This window comes from Mya arenaria, chromosome 9, assembly GCF_026914265.1.
Source record: "Mya arenaria isolate MELC-2E11 chromosome 9, ASM2691426v1".
NCBI lineage: Eukaryota > Metazoa > Mollusca > Bivalvia > Myida > Myidae > Mya > Mya arenaria.
In genome coordinates, this window is record NC_069130.1 from 19,741,601 (window position 1) to 19,764,653 (window position 23,053).

Sequence of the window (23,053 nt, forward strand, 5' to 3'; positions counted from 1 at the left end):
TACTTAAATATGAAAATCTGTGATCTGACCTTTTGTCAGCAGTATTATATAACTAGTTTCCATGCATTTTCGCCTAAATTGGCTCGTTCTAAGACAATTAATAAAAAAGTTGTCAAAACGTTCAATCTGTGAGAGTGCAGCTTTAAGAGCTCATGGATTTGTTTGTGAGCAATTGACTTAGTAATGAATAAAAAATAGTCCCTGTACTGCACAATTGGTATGGGTAGGGGCTTTAGAACTGGCTGAAAAATCTGGAACTGCCCACTGCCTGATGGGCATACATTTATATAAATCTACATGGCATGGTCACTGCATTAAATGGAGACATTGATTTTGGCTGTCTATGCAAAAATTCCCTCAGTTAAGTCTATAAAATTTACATCACTCTTGCATTGATGAGAAAGGCGATGATGTATATGTGTCAACCTTTCTCAAAGACGTTTTAGGTTCCAACCCAACCTGAACAGCACTTTCTCTTTCTTCTCCAAATGGACACCAAGACCGGTTTCTACCTGGGACCAATAATTTCATCCTACTTCCTCCAGCCTCTACCAGGAAACGGACTAAGATGTCAGCTTTTGTCACAAATCATGCTTATAAACCAACTCACAAAAAGACATTGACAAGGACAAATTTATTATTATAAAACAGAGAATTTTAACATACGTGTATATAAATGATGAATAAATTACAACCATGTAAAAAAGAGGCAAAATTGAATAACTGACCAGTTCATGAAATTTATAATCAATTTCATCAGAAAACAATATGTGTTATAGACATAAAAGAAAGAAAACATTGTCAATTGTCCAAAATATTGGTACCGGTCTTATAAGCTGAATCAGAAAAAAAACATCTAAAATTTAACAGTTTAGCCCTCTTTTTCAATTAAACATGAACTTCTTGAAGTTAAATGAAAAACAACCATTGTGGTGTTTTAGACTTATTTCATACACTTCGAAATCATTCCATGAACATAAAAATGTACACTTAACATCCAGAATTAAAACTTTAACAATTATTCTTGGATAATATTCAAAACTCAAGATCAAATTTTAATAAATGCAAACAATGATATGAAAGAAATGTAACATATTAAACATTTGGTTCAAGTTCTGATAAAATGATAACCGCCAACCCATAATAATTTGTTTAAAGCATCAAAACACTTCTTATCTGTTAAAAACATCCATACACTGATTAACTTTTAAAAGTAAAATTGCCATTTAAATACAAAGACTGCATTTAATCTTGCTTTTGACATGTAATTTTGAAATTGAAAAAAAAAATGCTCATCTCCACAAAGGTTTAAAGCCAGATTCACGATACTTGTTACACAATCATGTAAGGTGTATTTCTTAGTAATCTCACTCTGCATACAACAACAACACAAGGCCAATATATAACAAAAATAATTAGTTATATCTCATTAATATCTTATTATTTTAAAACATAACATCAAAGTAACTGAACATTGATCGTGTTTTTACCCTTCTAACAAGGGCATTCTTATTTATATTCATTACAAGGTTCGTCCTAAAATAACTATTTTGATGCAAAGGATGAGAAAAAAACAATTTTACAACTGGACAATAGTCTTAAACAATGCTCTCAATCCTGAATGAATCCCCTGACCCAAATTATTGAAAATTCGTAAGCTTATCAAGCTTAAGTATCTTATTTGATTGAGCCCAACTACTTGCTTGAACTTAATTTTACATGATCAAAACCAGCTTATTTTAATTAACATTAAGATTAATTCATTATTCTGTGTAAAGATTTGTCAAAACGGGAACATTACAGAAATGATACCAAGACAAAACACAATGTGTTTATAAGGGAAGATACCAAGACAAAACACAATGTGTTTATAAGGGAATTAAGATTGTTTAAGTAATTTGGGCTCGATGTTCTTATGTGTTAAACTGAGATTGAGGTTTGAGTATTTCTATGACATAGGGGCCAGCACAACAACAACAACACCAGCACAGCAACAACATAAGTGTAGACGATTTAACGACTTTTCCAAAATCCATAAAATCATAAAAAGTAATTCTTTGATCTTCAACAATGCTCAATTGTAATGAAAAATACTACTTAATGTTGAAAGTACAGAAATGAAACAAAACAACAACATAAAACGGCAGTTTTCGATGTTATCAGAATCCAAATCTATATGTTAAGAACAATCCCATTCAGGATTTTCATGTGGTAAAAAGAAAACATGGCATATAGTTTTAAATGTAAGCAAAGAAAACCAGGACCTTAAATATCTTGTCGAGCGATAGCCCTACAATACAAAATTGATTGTTAACATGACCATAGGTGGGTAAACAGCTGTACGGATGCAGATTTTGATAGACTTACCAAGCCTGGTGCTCTAAATGTGCAAAACTTCATAAATAAGATCACTTTGGGCTAAGCCCCATCCCCATTTTATATCTATTTTTTACCAAAAGAAACATGGGTGATTTTGATCAGACTGTTTTTGGTACGAGAGCAATATTTGAGAATGTTGAAAATGTATTGAAACAAACTAACCAATATACAATGAGATTACAAAAGCAATGATCAACACCACTTAAAGGCATATAAAATCAATATAAGTTTTAATTTGTGAAAGTGTATTTAACAATAAAATTGATTAATTCAATATTAAAGTGTTATGCAGGGTGCATTAGTATCATTAGCAATGCAAAATGCAAGCATTTGCTTAATACAGTTTAAAAGCTAAAAATGCTTGATTTCTGCGCTTTGTAACACATGATAAAAGACAACAAGTATAGAATTCGTGTAGTCCTTAAAGTCATTTATCAAAAAAAAAAATTCATACTATTATCACACCTAAATATGACTAGATACTAACAACAAAACTGTCTCATTAATACATTACATGTACACTGTTATATGAAATCAATAACATATTCTGGAGTGGATAATTGTTTCTTTCTGAATCAGTGACATATTGTTTATATTTAAGTTAGTCAAGACCAAAAGGCAAATTTTCATGGAAATATTGACTGTTTGTGTTGACGAGATGAAATATAATGAAACAAAATATCTCACTGAAATGTTGTTTTTTCATGTATTTTTATTATATTTATGTTAAAACTCATCTGAAGTAACTGCACAGCAAAATCTTTTGTGATTGTTATGTCCTTTCAGAAATGACATCTTCATTTTTTGTCCCAACTGAATGTATACTGATGTTTGATTGTATGGCAAATCGGGACAAATATTAAAAGAGTGACTTGACATAAATATCTCCATTCGCTGTACTATATAGTATATCAACAATAAATCTTTAAATATGAAATAACTTAACACCTGTATAATCTTTACAAACATATCATGGTGTAAGTGCTGGAATATATCTAATATTTTAATGCAAAAAAATGCAGTTTTTACATAATATTTTCACTATCATAAAGCAGAAAATGGTGCAAACACCAGGTATATGCTCGTCAAAGAGAACATTTATTACTTTATTTACTAGAACTACTGAATGACATTGCACATGATCAATCACCAGGACTACGTAATGATGTACCTCCATCTGTATGTTTTGATGAAATCACCTCATCCAATATTATCAGGGCATTAGACCTTCTTTGACAGAGGCCTAAAATAAACTTCTTCCATTAATTTTAGAAAAAAAACGTTTACACATTTAAATTTCCCAAAGTTAAAAGGCCTGACCTCATTCAAATTTGTGTTTAAAATGCCCTGATTATGGATTTGTAAAATGCCTGCATAGATGTGTTGTAAAATGTAAATGGATATTTTTGTAATGTGTAAAATTGGCTTACCAAGTTAGAAAAAATATAATTTAAATCATTAGGGGATTTTTTTACATGTTGTAAATAATTGTTTGTGAATATGTCTACACAGTCTGGTATGCATACCCTGTATAAAAAGTAAATCAACTTTCAACAACTGTTCAATGGTGCGTAAGAAAAGCAGCTCTTCACATGTTTATATAACACAAGCAAACAATTTTCACTGAGCTTCATTCTGATTGGATGGCTGGTTTTGATGTGGCACATTTTGATTGGCTGCTTGCACATTAGTTGCGCCCTGATTGGCTACTTCAGAATAAGGAGGTGGTTGAGGCATTTGATTTGTTGGTTCATTGTTTGAAGAAACAGGATAACCTGCAAAGAAGTAAAATCACAAAAATGAAACCTTTACACTTAAGTTAAGACACCATACAAAGTTTAGTTCAATAAACTTCCATAAACCTTTGTTCTGTTGTGCATCTCAGTATGTTCTTCATGATTCATATTAGTATATGCATGAAATTGTGTTCATTTCACTACAGTCAAGATAATCCATTCCCCCCCCCCCCCCCCCCAATTCAAGCTTTTATTTATTACAGCAAAATTTGGTAAGTCTATGAGTAATACTTAAGTTTTGACACATCACAGAATCAATATTGTCAATTTTGTTATGAAAAACAGCCCACAATTAGATGCCATTTGCTCATCAAGTTTTCTTATTTGAAAGAGGGGGCAGACCTCATGAAAATATTTTGCACACAAGTGCATTGTCAAAATAAACTTGTGTACCAAGTTCAGTGTGAATATTAACAGTTATCAACTGAGTTGTGGCCAACATGACAATTTCAGCATGATGTTCATGTAGACATCAATCACCAACCTGCTAGAAACACAATTCAGGCTGTGCTCATAATGATCATGAGAAAAACTCACAATCAGTTACATGGTATTTTAAATACAATCCCTGCCAGATATGATCCAACTATAATGATATAATAAAGCGTAAAGAACAAACTTAATAAATCAAAAGATTAATTTTAATAAATCAAAAGATTACCTGTATATTGCGGTTGTGTGTTAGGCTGGGTGGTTTTGGAGGTGGGTGGGTACAAGTCTGAGTGATTTATAACCTGAAATAGGAACAGCATATATGACATATATCAAGAATTATCACTCATAAAATCCATAAGGAAACAATAGCAAAAAATTAATAATGTACAATATTGTTTTTATGTGAAGAACAGTACCTTTTGAAATTTCAGTCCATGTGCTTTTACTTGTAAGACGTTAATAAATTTGCTTTTAAAAGTATATTTTTTATGAATATAATATATTTCTCATCAGAAGGCATATGATTGATTGATAATGACCTAGATCTGGATCCTACATTTCAGAATCTCTGAAGCAAATAAAGACAAAGAGCCTTCTTACCTCAGCATAAGGTGGTGGGGCAAATCCAGCTGGCACCGTTGGCTCAGCTGTCGGGTACCCAGCGTAAATCATGGCTTCTGGGTACCGGTCCATGGGCATTGGACGCCGTCGGGTTGTCTGGAATATGGATATGAAGCTTGGGCGAGTCGCCCCAGCCCCATGGGATTGGATGATACGCTGCCTTTGCTTGTAATAGCCACAGCCACCGAAACATGACATCATCAGAAACAGAATCACAAACCTGGTGAAAAAAAGCTTTGTTGATTAATTTAGCACTTTATTGTTTTCATGTAAAGAACAGAACCTCAAACTTTAAAAAATAATCAAAATCCATCATGATAATATCTTAATTGTGACACTTGTCTTCATTTCATGGCTATAGATCATGCGTTATGTACAACCCACAGAAGATTATATAGTTAAACTACTGTCTTTGAGATAATTAAGAGGTTTTATTTATTCGATTGATGTTTTCATCAATTTACATCACTCTTACCAGAAATACCACATGTTCCATATGGAGAGACGGTAACTGTAGGCGTATCTCCGTTCATCGTCATCATCATTGGCATGGCTGTCACCCGGGACACAACATCCATGCATGCAGCACTCACGACCGCCAGTACATCTGCAACATTACAATAATACATTTATATAGTGTAAACAAAAATGCCAGTGCTTTAACATGCATATTTTTCGTCATTGATCTCTGGTACCTGGACAGGCAATTCCGATGAATGCAGCCAGACTGGAAAATTTCCAGGCTGTACCAGGAATGGAAGAAGCTCATGTTTAATGTACGGTACTAATATTTGTAACAAATACTAGTTAGACGAAGATTTTTTAAAAATGTGCACATGGCTTTGATTTCAATGAAACCTCGAAATGCTCGACATGTTTCATGTAAGTATGTAACATACTCAAGGTATTTTTCACATAATGTTTCATGGGACACTTATGGTTATAATACTTACACAGATCCATCACTGCATGTTTCAGCAATCACCTTTAACATAGAACAATAAGGAATATTAAATTAACAAAAACATAACTGTTTGTAAATCTCAATGAAATATACCGGTAAGCTTTAACAACAATTTAACTACTTAATATTTTTGGGCTCAGGATATACAGTTGAGAGTTGTCAAGATACAACATAGTTTATATCCCAGCATAATAAGACATTGCTTGTAAAACAATGACTTATTTTCAAGATTCCTTCATTGCAGATAAACCACCTCACAGGAAGGCACTAAAAAGCTAGGACCTGTAAGGCTTTCCATGCCTAGTAATAAGTATACATAATATATTTATTATTTCTATATCAAACATTTCGCCGAAAGCCATTGAAGTGACTGATATCAGTTGTAACTAAGAAAGGTGTTCAATAAAGTTGTGTCCATGTTGCTTTAGTACCGTCATTGCGGAAGTTGAAAATTGTTCCAGGTAACCTGTAACCTGATCAATGTTTCACAACCTCACACAATTTTACAGTAGTTCAAAAAAAAATCACAACATATACGCAATAAAGAACATTAAAGTGTTTGAATTTAAGGAACTGTGTGGCAATAAAAAATTGAAAATGAATTATCAATCATAGCGCATAACGTCATTCAATACCAAATTTTGCAGTGTCAATGCATGATGGCAGTCATCTAAATTAGACTTTTGGAATCAGGGCTTCCATTAAGGAATTGAAACTGGAAGTATGAATTTCCTGTTAATCACTTTTGTAAGTTTTACCCTGAAATATGGAAGTTTTAAAGCCTCCATAATACAATATCTTTTTCAACTATTTTTCCACAAATATATTTAAAATCAAATAATTTGCACTTTAACTTGTATTATCATAATTCATTTTACTTAAAAACACTTGAAACTGATTGAATTAGGACTATAAAAGAAATATTGACAAAAGGTTTTGATATTTTGAACTTCCAAGCTTTCAACTTTAGAAGTTTTCTTCAAAATTATGGAAGTTTTTGTACTTCCAAGGAATCAATTTTGGAAGTTTTAACCCATTTCTAGGGAGTAATATACTTCCAAACTTCCTTTAACGGAAGCCCTGTTTTGGATGAACAAGCCTGAGTTCATATTCTAGTGCTTGGCATAACATTTTTTAACAAGTCTTTCTGTCTAAAACCCAGAATTTGCGGTCTTGTGCAAATTGCAACCATTGTGATGGAATAAGATTCAATTGCGCAGCCTGAAAAATGATCCAGACAAAAGAATCTGTAAACATTGCGGTAAATCTGACAGAAACTTAGTCGCACACGAGGACTGAAATTCTCTGAAAGTATAGACCTCATAATATTTTACAAGATTTTTCTGAGGTCCAACATCTTTCCCAATGATTGGCTTAGAATTACTGCTAAGCTTTCTCCACTAAGTTCATGACAGGGGGTATAATAGTTTAATACCAAAAGTCTTAAACCCTCCTGACATCTGTTTACATGGACAGTAACAGAAATCTGTCAAAACAGTAGGTTAAGGAAAGACTTCAACAGCATCAAAACATACGTTATTGAAAATTTGCCGTCCTGTACTGGCATTTTAAGCCAACTTAGTGACAGTGTGTGTGTTTTGATGAATTCTGCTACTTTCAGACTTATTTGTCAGATTATATTTGCTGGATGTAGTTTTGAAAAAAAAATCCACAGAAAGGGGCATATGTGTATCGGGTGTATGATTCACATTTATATCTAGTTTATTCATGTTTCAATTGTTTGTAGCGAGTGTTATACATTTTTGTATAATGTACAGATTTCAATCTTCTCATTATTATAACCCTAAAGGATACTAAGCAGTCTTCGTCGTAACTGGGTTGCCTGAAGCCCGGGACAAGTAAATACTGTTTCGGGCAAGTCAAAATTCCCAGGTGGTTGCCCGAACGGGCAAGTGCATTTATCCCAAATTTAGATCCCTCTGTTTTCATAATTTCTTCAGCAACAATTCACAAATACTGATTGAATGTTATTATTATATTGAAAATTGGGTTTCGTACATTTACGCATGAATTGGTTGTTTTGGGCAAGTAAAACTGTTTTTGGGCAAATGGGTTTCTTCAATTACTTGCCCGAAAGGACAAGTGCTGAAAAAAATTAGGCAAAGACTGACTAAGCTTTGCTAGTATGTGCAAATATAATATTGAATAGTAATAATGTGTTGTTATATATGCCCCATTTTGTGATAAATAATGTGGCTCTGAATCATACACTCTGGTGTTTGTGCCATGGTTTACGTTAATACAGAGGATCTGGAAGTATCCTTTTTAAAATTTTCAGACATTTTTACCCAAAGTTACATCCAATGTTACAGAGAAGTTTTCCAATGTATTTGAGTATTACTCAACACTCTTGAAAGAAATGGGTAGCTCATATTATAAATTAGTATTTCAAGTTTCTATTACCCCATTGTTTTGATTTTAATTGAGTATACATTTAACAAATGTCTTTGATTAGTGTGATTGGCAACAATAACTGGTAACAACTAAATAATTAAAATAGAGTGAAACCGAGTGTTTAAAGTTGCTGTATAGGGTATTGTTCACATTACAAATTAAACTAGAATTTCAAAACAAATTAACACTTAGTATAACTAACAATGTCTAGAACAACTATGCATGTCATCAACAATCTGATCAATTATTGACCCTGCGATGCCTTTAACATGTTCGTGGGAAAGCTTGCATATGAACTAGTGAGTTTCCGTCTGCATCCGTCAATAATTGTATATCATGGTATTCACTTGTCAATCAACTGAAGTGTTTAGTCGAACAAAGAGGTATTCGATTCTATGCAACTTGCTTCCGAAAAATGATCGGCCAATTACAGAAACCATAATCTATTTTAAACTGAGTTAAATCAATTGACCAAATTGAAATCGCCGAATTAGATGAAACGAGTTTCCATTTTCATTTTTTATTTTATTACGCTTCTCATTTAAATCAATTGCATATTCTGTCTTTTCTTATGCGTTTTGTTCCTCATTGAGTTTTAAACCAATTGCGTTTTATATGATTTTAATTACGTATTTACGCAAATACGCAGCTTATCTGTAACTCAGAAACCCCACACAAGGGAAACGGATCTAAATAAATAGTAGACAACTGTCACAACAACAGACAACACACTGGCACTTGACTAGTCTAAAATAATAGACGTGTTATACGGGATTCTTCCAATCCCTAACGTCTAAACGGGAATGTGCAAAAAACGGGGGTGTTTTAAAAATATTGAAATTGTTTTAAGTGAAGTATTTTATGGTTGAAATTGATCATAAAGAGTTATATTCATATTTTACCATGTAAGTGAAATGTTATTTTGCACTAAACAAGCATTAAGTGCATTAAAACAAGTTGTTTACCTTTCGAATAAAACGAAAGTTGACTGACACAGACAACAATTATGCGAAGGGGAACAACTCGATACAATCGTAATAGCTCGGCCTCCTCCGAAAAAGCTTCGAGATAGTCCTCGTTATACAATCGTAACAACTCGGCCATGGCCGAAATGTTCCGAGCGATTTAAAACTGTGCCCTAAATCCTTGCAGGTGCCCTTCATGTATATATCTAAAGTGTTTAGTGAGTATGCCGGCTCTACTAGTCCTAAATACCCTTTATTACTACGTAGGGCCCCTTCAAACCACACCAAAACACTCTTATTTTCTCTAAGAACACAGAGCACTTTTTGCAACGTCTTGTGTCTTCGCGGGCTGCATCCAAAGAGAGCGCATGCGCAGTCTTTCGATCGCACCGTAAGGCTCTACAAAACGCCTCCTTATAGTCGGCCGGGTTACATACAACTAAGTGACAAAGCGTCGTCACAACACTCCCCCCAACTTTATAAATTAAAGTCTGGGTACAACGGGAAGAGTTAACCTGCCTAAATGTAACCTCCCTTTAACCTGTTGCCGACAAGTTGCACCTTTGACCAAAATTGGACTAAAGCTTAGACTAACCACCTTAATGGACCATAACCGTGATACCCCTTTAACTGATGATAATATGGTAACCCCTTAACTTAACCGTTCTATATCATGACCCCTAACAATGTTTTTGAGATGTACAGTGGGACTAAAAATTGCAAGAGATAAATTCTTGTATTGGTCAGCCTTCAGCTTCAGTATTAGTGTTTTAGCAGTAAAAAATACTACTTCTGTCTCAATGGTAAATAATACCATTTCCTGGTGAAAATGGAACATTTATTATTTTATTTCCCTAAAAACAGAGAACTGGTAAAAAATACCATATTTCTCTTTCCCATTTTTCCCCTAAAAACAGAGAACTGGTAAAAAATACCATATTTCTCTTTCCCCTTTAATTAATTTTGGTTTACAAAAGTTACTTTCATATATTTTTTTATTTTAAAAACAGAGAACTGGTAAAAAATACCAAATTTCTCTTTCAGCTTTGTTCCATTTACCCCTTTGCCTCTAGTTCTCCCCACGAAACAGACTCCTTCCATTTTCCGCTGTAGCCTGGAGTAGTTCCGCCGCTGGCATTCCATATATATGGCTCACAATCTTTGCGGTACGGTACAGCTGATTTGGAGCCGAGATCCTTTCTCCTTCGGGTGGAAAGTATGGGGCATCCGTCTCCAACAACATGGAAGTCAGCGGGACCTTCTTCATGGCTTGTTTCTGGTCTTCGTTGAAACTTTTGGCCATCGCTGTGAAACCACAATACAGGTGGGTGAATGCATGTTGCCACTTTTCGAGGACGTAACTGTCTCCAGTAAAGCAGTGGAGATACACTGGGTGGTCCTTGTTCAGGTATTTCTTGGCATAGTGCAGCAATACCAGATACGCCTCCGTCCCGTCATCATTCTGCATTCCCCTACAGTGGAAAATAACGGTCTGTTTCTCTTGAGCTAGTGGCAAAATGACGTCCAGCAGCTCCAATTGATGGTGCCAATGATGCGGCATCTCCGAATGGTCCACACCAATCTCTCCCAGCGCAACAACCCTTTTCTGGCGCAGAAGAACTTCCAATCTTTTGAGATCCGAAGACTCTCGTGCATATTGGTGGTTGCTGGCGTGCCTTGGATGGATCCCTACCGCCACTGCCAAACTCCCGGGAAGATCCTGAAGCTGTCTGTTTGTTGGCCACGTCTTGGGATCACAGAAGCTTGCACAAGATCCGATGAGGTCTATTTCCATGTCGGGCAATACTTCTGCTTTAGACCAGATGGCCTCCAACGTAGCACAATTTGGCAGACTCAACTTGGTCTTCAACCTGTCTAGATGAAAGTGTGCATCATAGGCAATTGGCAGAGGATCCCTCATCAAATCTGCTGGCCCGTCAAAAATGGTTCTCAGATAAGTCTGCTGTTCCTGATCGAACGTCGCCAAGATTATCATCAATGCTTTATAGTGAAGCACCGCCCCAATAGAATTGAGTGGGCACACTGTAAACTTGGCGGGAATCGCATGTCCAACATATCGGCAAAAAGCCTCCATATGCAACTTTAATCTGTCCGAAACAGAGACATTATCTGCCAACTCCAACACTCTCTGCATCCGGAGACACTCGGCCAACTCATCTAAAGTCCCTGGTCTCCCAAGCATCCAGGTCGTCATGAGAACCAATGCCCGCTTTCTTCTTTCCAGAACCTCCTCATCATCGGGGGGCAGGCGCTCATCAAAAATGCTTGGGACATGTTCCCGGAAGGCATGAACTTTGGGGTACCTTGTATTACCTCCACAGCCTGGTATGATACATGTGCGGGTTCTTTTATACCCGTAATGCAAGGCCACGCCCTCCATTGCTCCTCCAGATGCTAAAGTGTCCTGGTTGAGTGGAACCATATTAGTTTTACTTACTGACTTATCAGTAGAGTAAGAAACTCCCTTTGATATAGTCAGACGTCCACTCCCTCCAGCCTCTTCAGAGTAAAAAACTCTCCTCTCCTCTGGGTTGTTAGAGCAAGAAGCTCTCTTCAACCTTTTCCCGTTTCCTGCACTGGGCTGATGTTGATCTTCTGAAGTGGATGGTTGCTGTTCATCTCTTCTTGTCTTCCGGCTAATTTGTTCAGGCAGTTGAGCCTTAACAGGGGAAATCCTTATTACTGCAGGGGATACCACAATCTTTACGGGGGATATTCGTGGTGATCTACCCTTTTCCCCTTCCGGAGTATTTAGTAGAGATGAATGTGCGGACAAGTCCAATTCAAACTCCACCTCCATTTCTTCACACTCAGCCCCTTTTCCGGCATCGCTGACCACTTTTTCAATCTGGGGGTCAATTTCCAGCCTGAAGTCTTTTGTTTGCTTCAGCGGCTCATAGATCTGTTCCTTGGTCACTTTGATGGGTGGAAGTTTGTGGATATTGGTTACTATCCACTCCCTGTCCACGACTTCCAGGATGTTCAGTTCATTGGCCACTTTTTTACAGAAATTCAACCCCTTTCCTTTTCCTCGTCCCGTACTACGAGCCAGATCACACGTCGCCTTTATCAGGCTTTTCAGAAGATCTTGGTCCCCTTCCTTGCAGAGTGCCAAGCTGAGGCGTGACACCAATTTGTCTGCAGGCTCATAGTAGCGGCCTTTCTCAAGAAGGTCTTTCACCTCCCGAACGATCTTGCTGTCAGCCATCCTTAAACAAAATAGACAAAAAATGACTATTACACATTCTTTGATGTTATACAACTCCTACACTTGTACTTATCAATATTCAAAGCTTCAGAGGGTGTAACATTCACACAAGAACCATGGTACCATTCATCACAATAGTCACACTGAATCATGAATCTACCTCCCCATGGCTGCTTGCATACACAGTACTTTGTCTCATCTGTTCCAGTTCCTTTTGACAGGAATGGATCACTATCCGGTTTTTCTTGGTACTTTCTTATCCAAGCTGGGATAGTTCTTGCTGTACAAGGCATTAACCTGTCATGATTGGTTACCACCACCGCATTCTTCAATTTAATCTGGTACTGATAACCAGACACCTTTCTTGTAATGATTGCGGGCCCTTTCCAGGGAGCCGTTAATTTCTTGCACTTTCCTTTCACCACTGCCGTGTCTAACAAGTACACCAGATCCCCCTCTTTGTATGGCCTTAATAGAACCTTTAGATCGTAGTACCTTTTCATCCGCTTTAAAGAAGTTTTCAATTGTTTTCGAGCGGTGTCATGAGCATTCTTCATCCTCTCTTGTAGCTCTGCTACATACTCCTCCGGTTCAACACTTTTGTCAGCGTGATTTGGGAACATTAAACTTGCCGGTGTGTTCACCTCACGACCCAACATCAACATGTTTGGTGTGAAACCTGTGCTTCTGTTCACAGCTGACCGAAGAGCTCCTGCTATCTGAGGTATGTGCTCATCCCATTTGTTTTGCGACTTGCCCAAAAAACAACGCACCGCCTCCATCAGAGTTCTATTATACCTCTCAACCTGACCATTTGCTGCGGGTCTATACGGTGTGGTACGTGCCTTGTGTATTTCTAAAGCACTGCAAAGGGCTGTAAACAATTTACTTTCGAAATTGCGTCCTTGATCAGAAAAAATCTGAAAAGGAAAGCCGAATCTTGAGAAAAACTCATTCACGGCTGCCTTTGCGGTTACTTCTGCTTTTTGGGATGGTAACGGTATACATTCTACCCACTTTGTAAATTGATCCACCATCATTAAGCAGTGCTCATTGCCTTGTGCTGTTTTTGGCAAAGGTCCCATAAAATCTATATGGACCCGTTCCATTGGGGCCCCGGCATGGTACTCAGTCAATGGTACCTTTCCATATGCCTTGGTTTTCTTGTTCTTGCCACACACATCACAGGACAAGATGTATCTTTCAACATCTCTTCCCAAGTGCAACCAAAAGAATTTTTCTTTAATCTTAGCTTTGGTTCTTGCAATCCCCTGATGTGCGGCAGAAGGTATATCATGATGCCAATAAATTGCCAGTTCTTGCAATGCTTTGGGTACCACCAATTCCAAATCTTCCGATTCCCTCTTTTGCTTAAACAGCACACCATGACTGAGTTTAAACAATTCTTTGTTTATCCAATAGTACTTGCTGTCAGAGGAGGCTAAAAAAACCTCTCCCTCTGTCGGCACAGTACCTGCCTCAAGATAAGCCCCAATGATACCCAAATCTCCATCAGCAGCTTGTTCTATTTGGAGTTCTTCAAAAGTAAACCCCCAACAAGATGGACTTTCTGTTGTCGCTTCTTGCGGTACCTTAACAGAACAGGTTCTAATCATGATATCCGCTCCATCTCTGATAATGTCAAACCCTGACTGACTGTCAGATATGTCATAACCCAATGAATCAGAAAAACTGCCTCCTTGTTCAAACATATGATTTTCCCTGACACACGAATCAGGTTTACCCTCCCGGGTGTACAATCCGGTATGTTCCCCTTGATTTCGCTCATTGAAAATCCCTTCCCGACATAACTCGGCAAGCCCCTGATCTCCATCACCCCTGAGTGCCTTCCCGGCAGTACTGCCGATTTTATCTCCCTGGCGACTTCCATCAGGAATATCCTGGCTGAAACAGCCTGAATAATCGCCTGAACAAGGTGTCCCTAAACCTTCATTTGACTCAGACCCTCCCTTTTCTACTTTGACATTATCCTCTGCTCTCCTTTCTCTACTCTCTCCAGTTATCACTCTCAAGGCTACCGCTTCATCCACTGACCTGGTAAATTCACCCCACCGATCATCTGCTCTTTTGCAGTAATCACAACCACCACATGGTAACTTGTCTGGAGTTACCCCTGCAATATAAGAGTGACATGGCACCAGATCATCCCGCAACCTAGACATGGCATCTGCATTACCATGCTTAGAACCTGGTCTATGTTGCACCACCATGTGATATTGGGACAACTCCTCAATCCACCTTGCTAATTGACCTTGCGGCTCCTTAAACCGTAACAACCAGGTTAAGCTACTATGGTCTGTCCGCACCCTAAAAACATTACCTAAAAGATAGTGTTTATAGTGCCTGGTCAATCTTACAATAGCCAGCAGTTCTTTTCGGGTAGTGCAATAATTCTTTTGCTCCGTTGTGAGCGTAAAGCTACAATATGAGATAACCCTTTCTACCCCATTCTGAATTTGGCTAAGCACCCCACCCACTGCATAATCTGACGCATCAGTGTCCAGAATGAAAGGGTCCTGGTTGTTTGGTAAAGCCAGAACAGGTGGACATGTTAGAGCTGTTTTTAGTTCATTAAATGCTTCATTTTGCACTTCTTCCCAGATAAATGGTTTTTTCCCTGTCAGATTATATAGTGGCTGAGCTACTCTTGCAAAATCTTTCACAAAGAACCGGTGATAGTTAGCCAGACCCAGGAATCTCTCTACATCTTTTGAGCAAGATGGAGTTGGCCAGTTTACAACTGTTTCTATGTCCCGGTCTGCCATGGCGATCTCATTTTCGCTTACAATCCTACCCAAGAACTCCACTTTCTTCTGAAACAATACACATTTTTTCGGTTTAAGCTTCATCCCCTGCTTCTTAAACCGCTCTAATGTCTCAGCCAGGTTATGCATATGATCTTCGAAACTTTTACCCAACACCAAGATGTCATCCAAAAAGGCTAACACCGTTTTCCAATTCATTCCCCTCAAAATAAGATTGACCACCCTAGAAAACGTTGCTGGGGCATTTGTCAAACCAAACCCCATTCTCACATGCTCAAACAGACCATACTTAGTTAAGAATGCTGTTTTCTTTCTATCCGCCTCACTTATTTTGACCTGCCAATATGCACAATTTGCATCTAGTTTCGAAAACCATACACTACCTGCTAATGTGTCCAGACAATCATCTACTAATGGGAGAGGAAAAGTGTCTTTCACTGTCACATCATTAAGAGCCCGATAATCTACACACCAGCGAACCGAACCATCTCTTTTCCGGATCAACACAGGAGCTGAAGCCCAGTCAGAGACTGACTCTTGGATTACCCCTGCGTCAACCATTTTCTTCAGATGCGCCTCTTCCTCATTAACAAAGCATGCTGGTGTTTTACGCATTCTTTGCTTGATTGGGCGAGCATCCCCAGTATCAATGGTGTGTTCAATGGTAGAAAAACTACCTAAATCAAACTCATTAATGGCAAAGACCTCTCCATAGTTACAGAGCAAATCGGCCAACTGAAGTTTTTGCTGTTCATCTAGATTATTACTGGAATTTTCAAACAGTTGACTTAAATGCTCCGGAACTTTACTTCCTCCCATTCTCTTTTCAGGTGAGTCTTTATCAGATAAGAAACCTGACTTATTTTGGGGTAAAAAACCTTCTTTCTCACCATGCCCTTCATCACAGCACTGCTTTTTGCTGTCCTTTAGGCCCACTTCACAAACCTCCTCACTGTAAGAAACAGTATCTTTCTCTTCATTATGTACAAAACCCTGAACCTCATATGCATTTGCAACTAATTTCCCTTTCTTAAAGGTTTGAAAATGATCAGTAGCATTCACAAAAGACATGACAGGCCTCGTCCCTGCCTTCCGCAGTACCCTAGGGGATTCAATACTGAGCTCACTACTTGGTTCGATTATGTAATCGTGCAATGCCTGATCTATCTTACATGAAACTCTAACCACTGAATTTGGAGGTACTACTAGTCTTTTCGCTATCGTTACCCTTGCTATTTTTGGTTTGCTTTCTTTAAATTGTGTTTGTAATGGAATGTGCTCTCCTCTAACTACCAATGTTTCAGACAACCAGTCTATACTTACGCCTAAATGATGTAATAAATCATGTCCTAACAACAACTCATCACTAATTGGTGCTACATACAGTCTAGATTTGAAACTTTGCTTTCCTAATTGTATTTCTACCGGTTGAGTTACAAACCCTTTCAAAACTACATCCTTATCTGCCAATTGCATGGATACCTCTTTCACCTTAGCCGGTCTTGACGACAATTTATTATAACATTCAGTAGATAGAATTGTTATTTCTGCACCTGAATCTATCCTAGCTGTTACCCTAACATCACCTACCATCATGTTTACGGACGAAGATCCCGCACATACCCTATGCACTGATGTTACTATCTCTTCCTCTTTGAAAAGCTCAGGTTTTTGTACACAACTTCTCACCTCCTGCCTGACCTTATCAACTGAAGTTTTACGGCCTAATTCTTCCTCGGACCTAGGGATTGGCCTACTGGCCCCGGCCCTTTGCCGTTTCCCTTTTGCGACTGACCCTGAACTGCTCTCCCCTGGCTATTATCTTTTTCCTTTTGCCACTCTTTACGTTTCAGGCAATCTCTCTTGAAATGTCCTTTCCTCCCACAAAAGTAACAAGACCCAAAGCCTTGTCCCTGGTTACCAACTGAAGATTTTAATTCAGCCAGCTGCTCTGTCAGAGACTCAACCATTTTTTCAAGGTGCGCATTTCTGCTGTCGTCAACCACATTGACCTGTACCTCATCCGGCCTACGTTTGCGGCGACCACTCTCCATGGCTGAGGTTGTGTACTGAAACTCTTTTATAAAGTTCAATGCCTCCTCCATAGATGATGGGTGCCGTAAACACGCATACTTACCAGCCTCCTTATCCGTACACCCCTGACAGAACTTCTTCACCGCTTCCCTTTGTACTACAAAGTGCCTAAACTCTCTGTATGCTGGTGTAGCTAACATCAGGACTCGATCAGCCCAATCCTCCAACGCCTCACACCCATTTTGGCAAGCTTGATCAAACTTTGCCCTTGCCGTTTCTGGCAGCTCTGTGGTGCCAAAACGGTTATCTAACATGCGCATTAACCGTCGAAACGACAGTCTATGCCCATTCTGGACCATTAAAGAATAATGATCAAGTGCCTTTCCTTGTAAACACCAAGACAGATAATCTAAGCTCTCCTCATCCGTCCATCTCATAGCTCGCCTGTAACTGTCAAACTTAACTTTAAAGGATGTCCAGTTTGACACACCGTCATATGTTAAGTACTTGGGTATTTTGCTGGGATTACCCCTTACCCCTTGGTCAGAATCTTCTGTCTCACTTGAAGAGCTATATCTCTTCCCCCTTTTATCTAATGATGGTGATCTACTACTGGATGAGGATGAACTACTACAATGCCTATGAGCACGCCTCTTTCTAGACCTTGAGCGCTTTGATTTTTTGTGTTTGCGTGACAGGGATCTTTTTGATTTTTTATGTTTTCTATAAGGTGATTTTGAATGTGATCTACTACGATGCCTATTTCTACGTGATTTATGTTTAGATTTAGAATGGACTGATTTACTAAGATAACCCCCCATATGTGACATATCTGTTTCAGTATCACTGTCGGTATCTGTTTCTTTTAAAGTGGTTGCCCGTTCCACAGAATGTGTGCTTTTCTTTTCAGGGACCTCCACCAACTTCACAGTGGACTTCACTCTACTACCCTCAACTTTTTTAAGCCTAGGTACCTGCACTGTCGCCACTTTCTGTTTAGGAGTAAACTCCAATTTTTCTGTTTTCAGTGTCTTTGGTACCTTAGGTGTAACAACCATTTTTTTTGGAATGGCCCCTAACGTTTCACTTATTGGTGTGAGAGGCACATCAGGTAAGGAGTCAACCCCCTCCCTTAAAATTTTCAATTGCCGTCTCAAATCTGCATCCAATTGATCATGCTCGAGAGATTCAGCTGGCTCCTCCATTGAAAAGTCCAGCAGACTCGATATTTTATCGTAAGTCTCCTCTCCCAACACATACCTCAACGTTTCTTCATCAAATGGACCATTTGTTTCCCTATACCTTATAAGTAGGTTTGATTTTTTCTCCCCGTACCCCGGTATAATAGCTGCAATTTCATCCTTTGTAGCCAAATTTATTTTCAACGCCATTCTTATTATTAATATTCTACTTTTTTACTTTATATCATTTATTAAATTATGATGATTCAAACATGATTGTGTGTTGATGTGTTTTTTGTTTTTTTCAAATCTTCAATATCAAAAATAGTTAATACTAGAAATAGTAAATGATATGACAAATGAGTAAAATCCTACAAATGCTGATATAGCGCTAACTCAAGGCCTACTGGTGTAAACAATACACTTTTCCACCACGTATACCAATACACCAACGACTGTGTAAAAAATACACCAATATCTGTCTTAGCAATTTCTAGATACCAATATCTAAGCAAATGTATCACTAGCACTTTCAAGAAAAAATCCTGTTCCCTATCACCATTAGATAAAGAATACCCAATGTGACAAATACAAGTGCAAGACCCTGCAACCCACCACAAATCCCTCTGACACGCAATCAATTTAAAGCGATAACTTATCACAGATCTATATATACAAAATCCCAAAATACTGTTAATACTGCCAACCATAAGTTCATATATTATCAATAAATATTTTACTTTTCAAGTCTTTAACTTTTCACAAACCTCTCTGTTGATCTTTTTCGTCTAATGAGGTCTTTCTTGCCTGAATCTGCGACTCCTTGCACTATAAACCCTAACACTTGCTAGTAAAAAATACTAAAACTAAGTGAACAGGCCTCAATTTACACCTACTTGTAAAAAATACTAAGCCAGGTTAAATTTCAACAAAATACACACTTGCTAGTAAAAAATACTACAACAAGTCTACAGTCCAACACAGTTTGTTAGTAAAAAATACTGAACAAAATAGTCCTAATTTTCGCTGGACCTAAACCATGCGACTTCCGGTCAAAATTATGTAATTTTCCAGACGAAGTTTCGTTAATTTTTCTGACACCACTAAAGTGTTTAGTGAGTATGCCGGCTCTACTAGTCCTAAATACCCTTTATTACTACGTAGGGCCCCTTCAAACCACACCAAAACACTCTTATTTTCTCTAAGAACACAGAGCACTTTTTGCAACGTCTTGTGTCTTCGCGGGCTGCATCCAAAGAGAGCGCATGCGCAGTCTTTCGATCGCACCGTAAGGCTCTACAAAACGCCTCCTTATAGTCGGCCGGGTTACATACAACTAAGTGACAAAGCGTCGTCACAACATATCGTTATGTTTTGACAGAATGAAATGAAAAAAAGCCGTCAAACTCATAATTATAAGTTGGATATTTATTTTTTGTGTACGGAACTAATATAAAATAACATTATCTGGTAATATTTCTTGTTTTTATGATATTTTATAGACGCTATATGCTTTAACCCGGAATCCTGATCGGAACAAATACCCACTTTTGATACTAAACAATTTGTACGTGAAGGATTTGCCATATCAAAAATCTAAAAAAAATCCGTCAACGTACAATTATTTGGACTAGCACTTGACTAGCCATTATTATGTTAAACAGTTGAATCATCAACCTTTAAAAGTGACATCGACAAGACAAAATAATGAACTGATAAAGAATATGTTTACCTGTGTAATAAAATATGCCAACAGCACAAAATAGTATAAAATATATTGAACAAGTGACATTGTTTTCGTTCAATAACAACTGGAAAAAAATCAATGTTTTGCAATGACGTCATGGATACGAGTTCGATTTACCAGTTGACAGGTCGATTAAAAGGGATCAAGACAAATCGGCCCCTTACCAAATCGGCCTACAAATCGGCCCCTAAGATGTTTCGGCCCTGCCATTTCGTCCCCTTAATTAAAATGACTCGAGACGTTTCGGCCCCTTAGTGATTTTCAACAGAGACATTTCGGCCCCTTAATTTTATTTTATTTTTTATCTTGAGTATAAAGTAAAACATTGTAGGTCGTCTTATAAATGTAAATGAGATCTGTAAATAAGTTGTAAATAACATATTTAAATTTACAAATAGACAAATATGCATGAAAAACAATGATATGACTGATATAAAAAAATATCTAAATAACTATTTTTAATGATTTTTAATATAAAATGTTAGAAAATCTAAGAAAGTTTATTTGTTATAATTGTTATTTTGTGCGCATGCGTGTAAAATGGCGGTTGGAAAATTCGAGCAGTGATAAAAAATGGATTTCTTTTTTTGTTTTATGAAGGATATAATTATTTAAACTAGCTGAAGTGTAACTCTATGGACTTATTAAGCACTTTTAATGACAAAGAAACGAAAAAAATCAAAAACTTCGCCAGGAGAACAACGACAAGAGACTCCAAGTAAAAGGCGGGAACAAAAACGAAAACAAACAATGGACATTATCAATGATAAAAGCAATGACAAAGGTCAGAGTAGTAACAGTGGTATTACAAATAGCCAATATCAACTACCGCAGACCCCACAGGCACAGTATTGCAGCCCGGGTTACATGTACCCCCAAAATATGAACATGGCCGCAAGCCCATACCCGGTCTGGGGATCGCTGACCCCTGGGGTAACAAACAGCGGACAGGCAACGCCCAATTCACCAGGGTCAGTGAACAACGACCTAGTTACTATGCTAATTAAGCGATTAGATAGTATGGATAGTAAACTTGCTCGCCTAGATTCCATACAGTCTAGTGTAAACACTATAAATACCAGAATACAAAGCATGGATACAAAGATCAATGATCTTGAGAGCAAGGTGCGTGACATCGAGCGGAGTCGCGAATTTGACAGCCAAACCTTATCCGAAATAAGTAAACAACATAAAGACTTAGACAGCTTTACCCAAAAAATGAAAAAGTTTGAAGAGGAGCATAGGGTAACAGAGAATACCCTGAAATCTGAGATATTATATCTCAAATGCCGCAGTATGCGTGACAATTTATTGTTCCACAAAATACATGAGGAAAAGATGAAATCTGCGAGCAAAAGATACTACAGTTTATTCAAGAAAAGCTTAAAATAGACAATGTTACAGAAGTAATACGACTACAGAGAGCGCATCGGATCGGTCCCTACCAAGGTGATAAGACCCGGCCGATTGTGGCCAAGTTCTCCGACTTCCCTGATCGTGAGAAAGTTCGTCGGGCGGCGAAGGAACTAAAAGGAACACAGTACGGGATCTCGGAACAGTTTCCTAAGCAGGTTGTGGAGCAGCGCCGGAAACTGGTTCCCATCATGCTCCAGGCCCGGAAGGACGGCAAAGAGGCTTTTATTAAGGTCGATAAGCTATTTATCAACAACCATCTCTACCGCGGACCCTGTTAGGAAGTGTGTGAGAATGTTTTTAAGTGCCTCTCCTGGAACATAGAAGGACTCACTCCTCAGAAAAAGTCGTCGAAAGATTTTGTTGATCTCATCTGTGAGTATGACATAATATGCCTGAGTGAGTCGTGGACAAATAAGAACTCAATTATTGACATAAAAGGATATTCAAACCCTATTCATTCTTACCGTAAATACCAACATCGAAGAGCGAAACGGTCAAGTGGAGGCCTTATTGTATATATTAAAGATAATATTAGAAATGGAGTTAAACTTGTACAAAATTCAACAGACTGCATTATTTGGGTTAAACTAGATAAGAATTTTTTCCATATTGATGATGATGTATATATTTGCTTTACTTATATTGCTCCGGAGTCATCGCCGGTCCACAATATGTATAGTGTTGATGTTTTCACACAGCTAGAACAAGAAATTATATTGTTAAGTCAGCGTGGGAAAATATTTTTGTCGGGTGACTTTAATAGCCGTACTGGTAGTAAAGGCGATTTCATTCAATTTGATCGTAGTATTGATGTCAATGACGTAATTACTATAGATACTCCTACGCCTCGCCCCTCGCGAGATATGACTTCTAATCGTTTTGGCGATTTTTTACTTGACCTTTGTAAGGCAACCAATCTGCGAATAGTTAACGGTCGATGGCCGGGAGACCGTGGGAATTTTACCTGTATGACCCATAACGGGGCTAGTGTCGTTGATTATTTATTGACACATCATGATACTTTCAATCTGCTTGACAATTTCTCAGTGGGTGATTTTAATACGTTTTCGAATCATGCACCATTG

At 37.8% G+C, this 23,053-nt stretch overlaps 3 protein-coding genes across 3 annotated transcripts; 1 reads left to right on the forward strand and 2 right to left on the reverse strand.

Annotated features, from left to right (window-relative positions):
• Window positions 1-619: 619 nt before the first annotated feature.
• Window positions 620-20,645, reverse strand: LOC128246933 (uncharacterized). The gene is made up of 6 exons (XM_052965494.1): window positions 20,538-20,645; window positions 6,185-6,216; window positions 5,707-5,838; window positions 5,211-5,451; window positions 4,837-4,909; window positions 620-4,154 (listed from the first exon to the last, which is right to left on the reverse strand). Exons 1-6 carry the CDS (start codon window positions 20,595-20,597, stop codon window positions 4,000-4,002), a joined length of 693 nt encoding a protein of 230 aa, XP_052821454.1. The 5' UTR covers window positions 20,598-20,645; the 3' UTR covers window positions 620-3,999.
• LOC128246932 (uncharacterized) lies at window positions 6,223-20,497 on the reverse strand. The gene is made up of 2 exons (XM_052965493.1): window positions 19,573-20,497; window positions 6,223-12,805 (listed from the first exon to the last, which is right to left on the reverse strand). Exon 2 carries the CDS (start codon window positions 12,802-12,804, stop codon window positions 10,645-10,647), a length of 2,160 nt encoding a protein of 719 aa, XP_052821453.1. The 5' UTR covers window position 12,805; window positions 19,573-20,497; the 3' UTR covers window positions 6,223-10,644.
• A 795-nt stretch (window positions 20,646-21,440) lies between the features above and the next one.
• LOC128245831 (uncharacterized) lies at window positions 21,441-22,246 on the forward strand. The gene is made up of 2 exons (XM_052964056.1): window positions 21,441-21,797; window positions 21,974-22,246. Exons 1-2 carry the CDS (start codon window positions 21,441-21,443, stop codon window positions 22,244-22,246), a joined length of 630 nt encoding a protein of 209 aa, XP_052820016.1.
• Window positions 22,247-23,053: the final 807 nt, after the last annotated feature.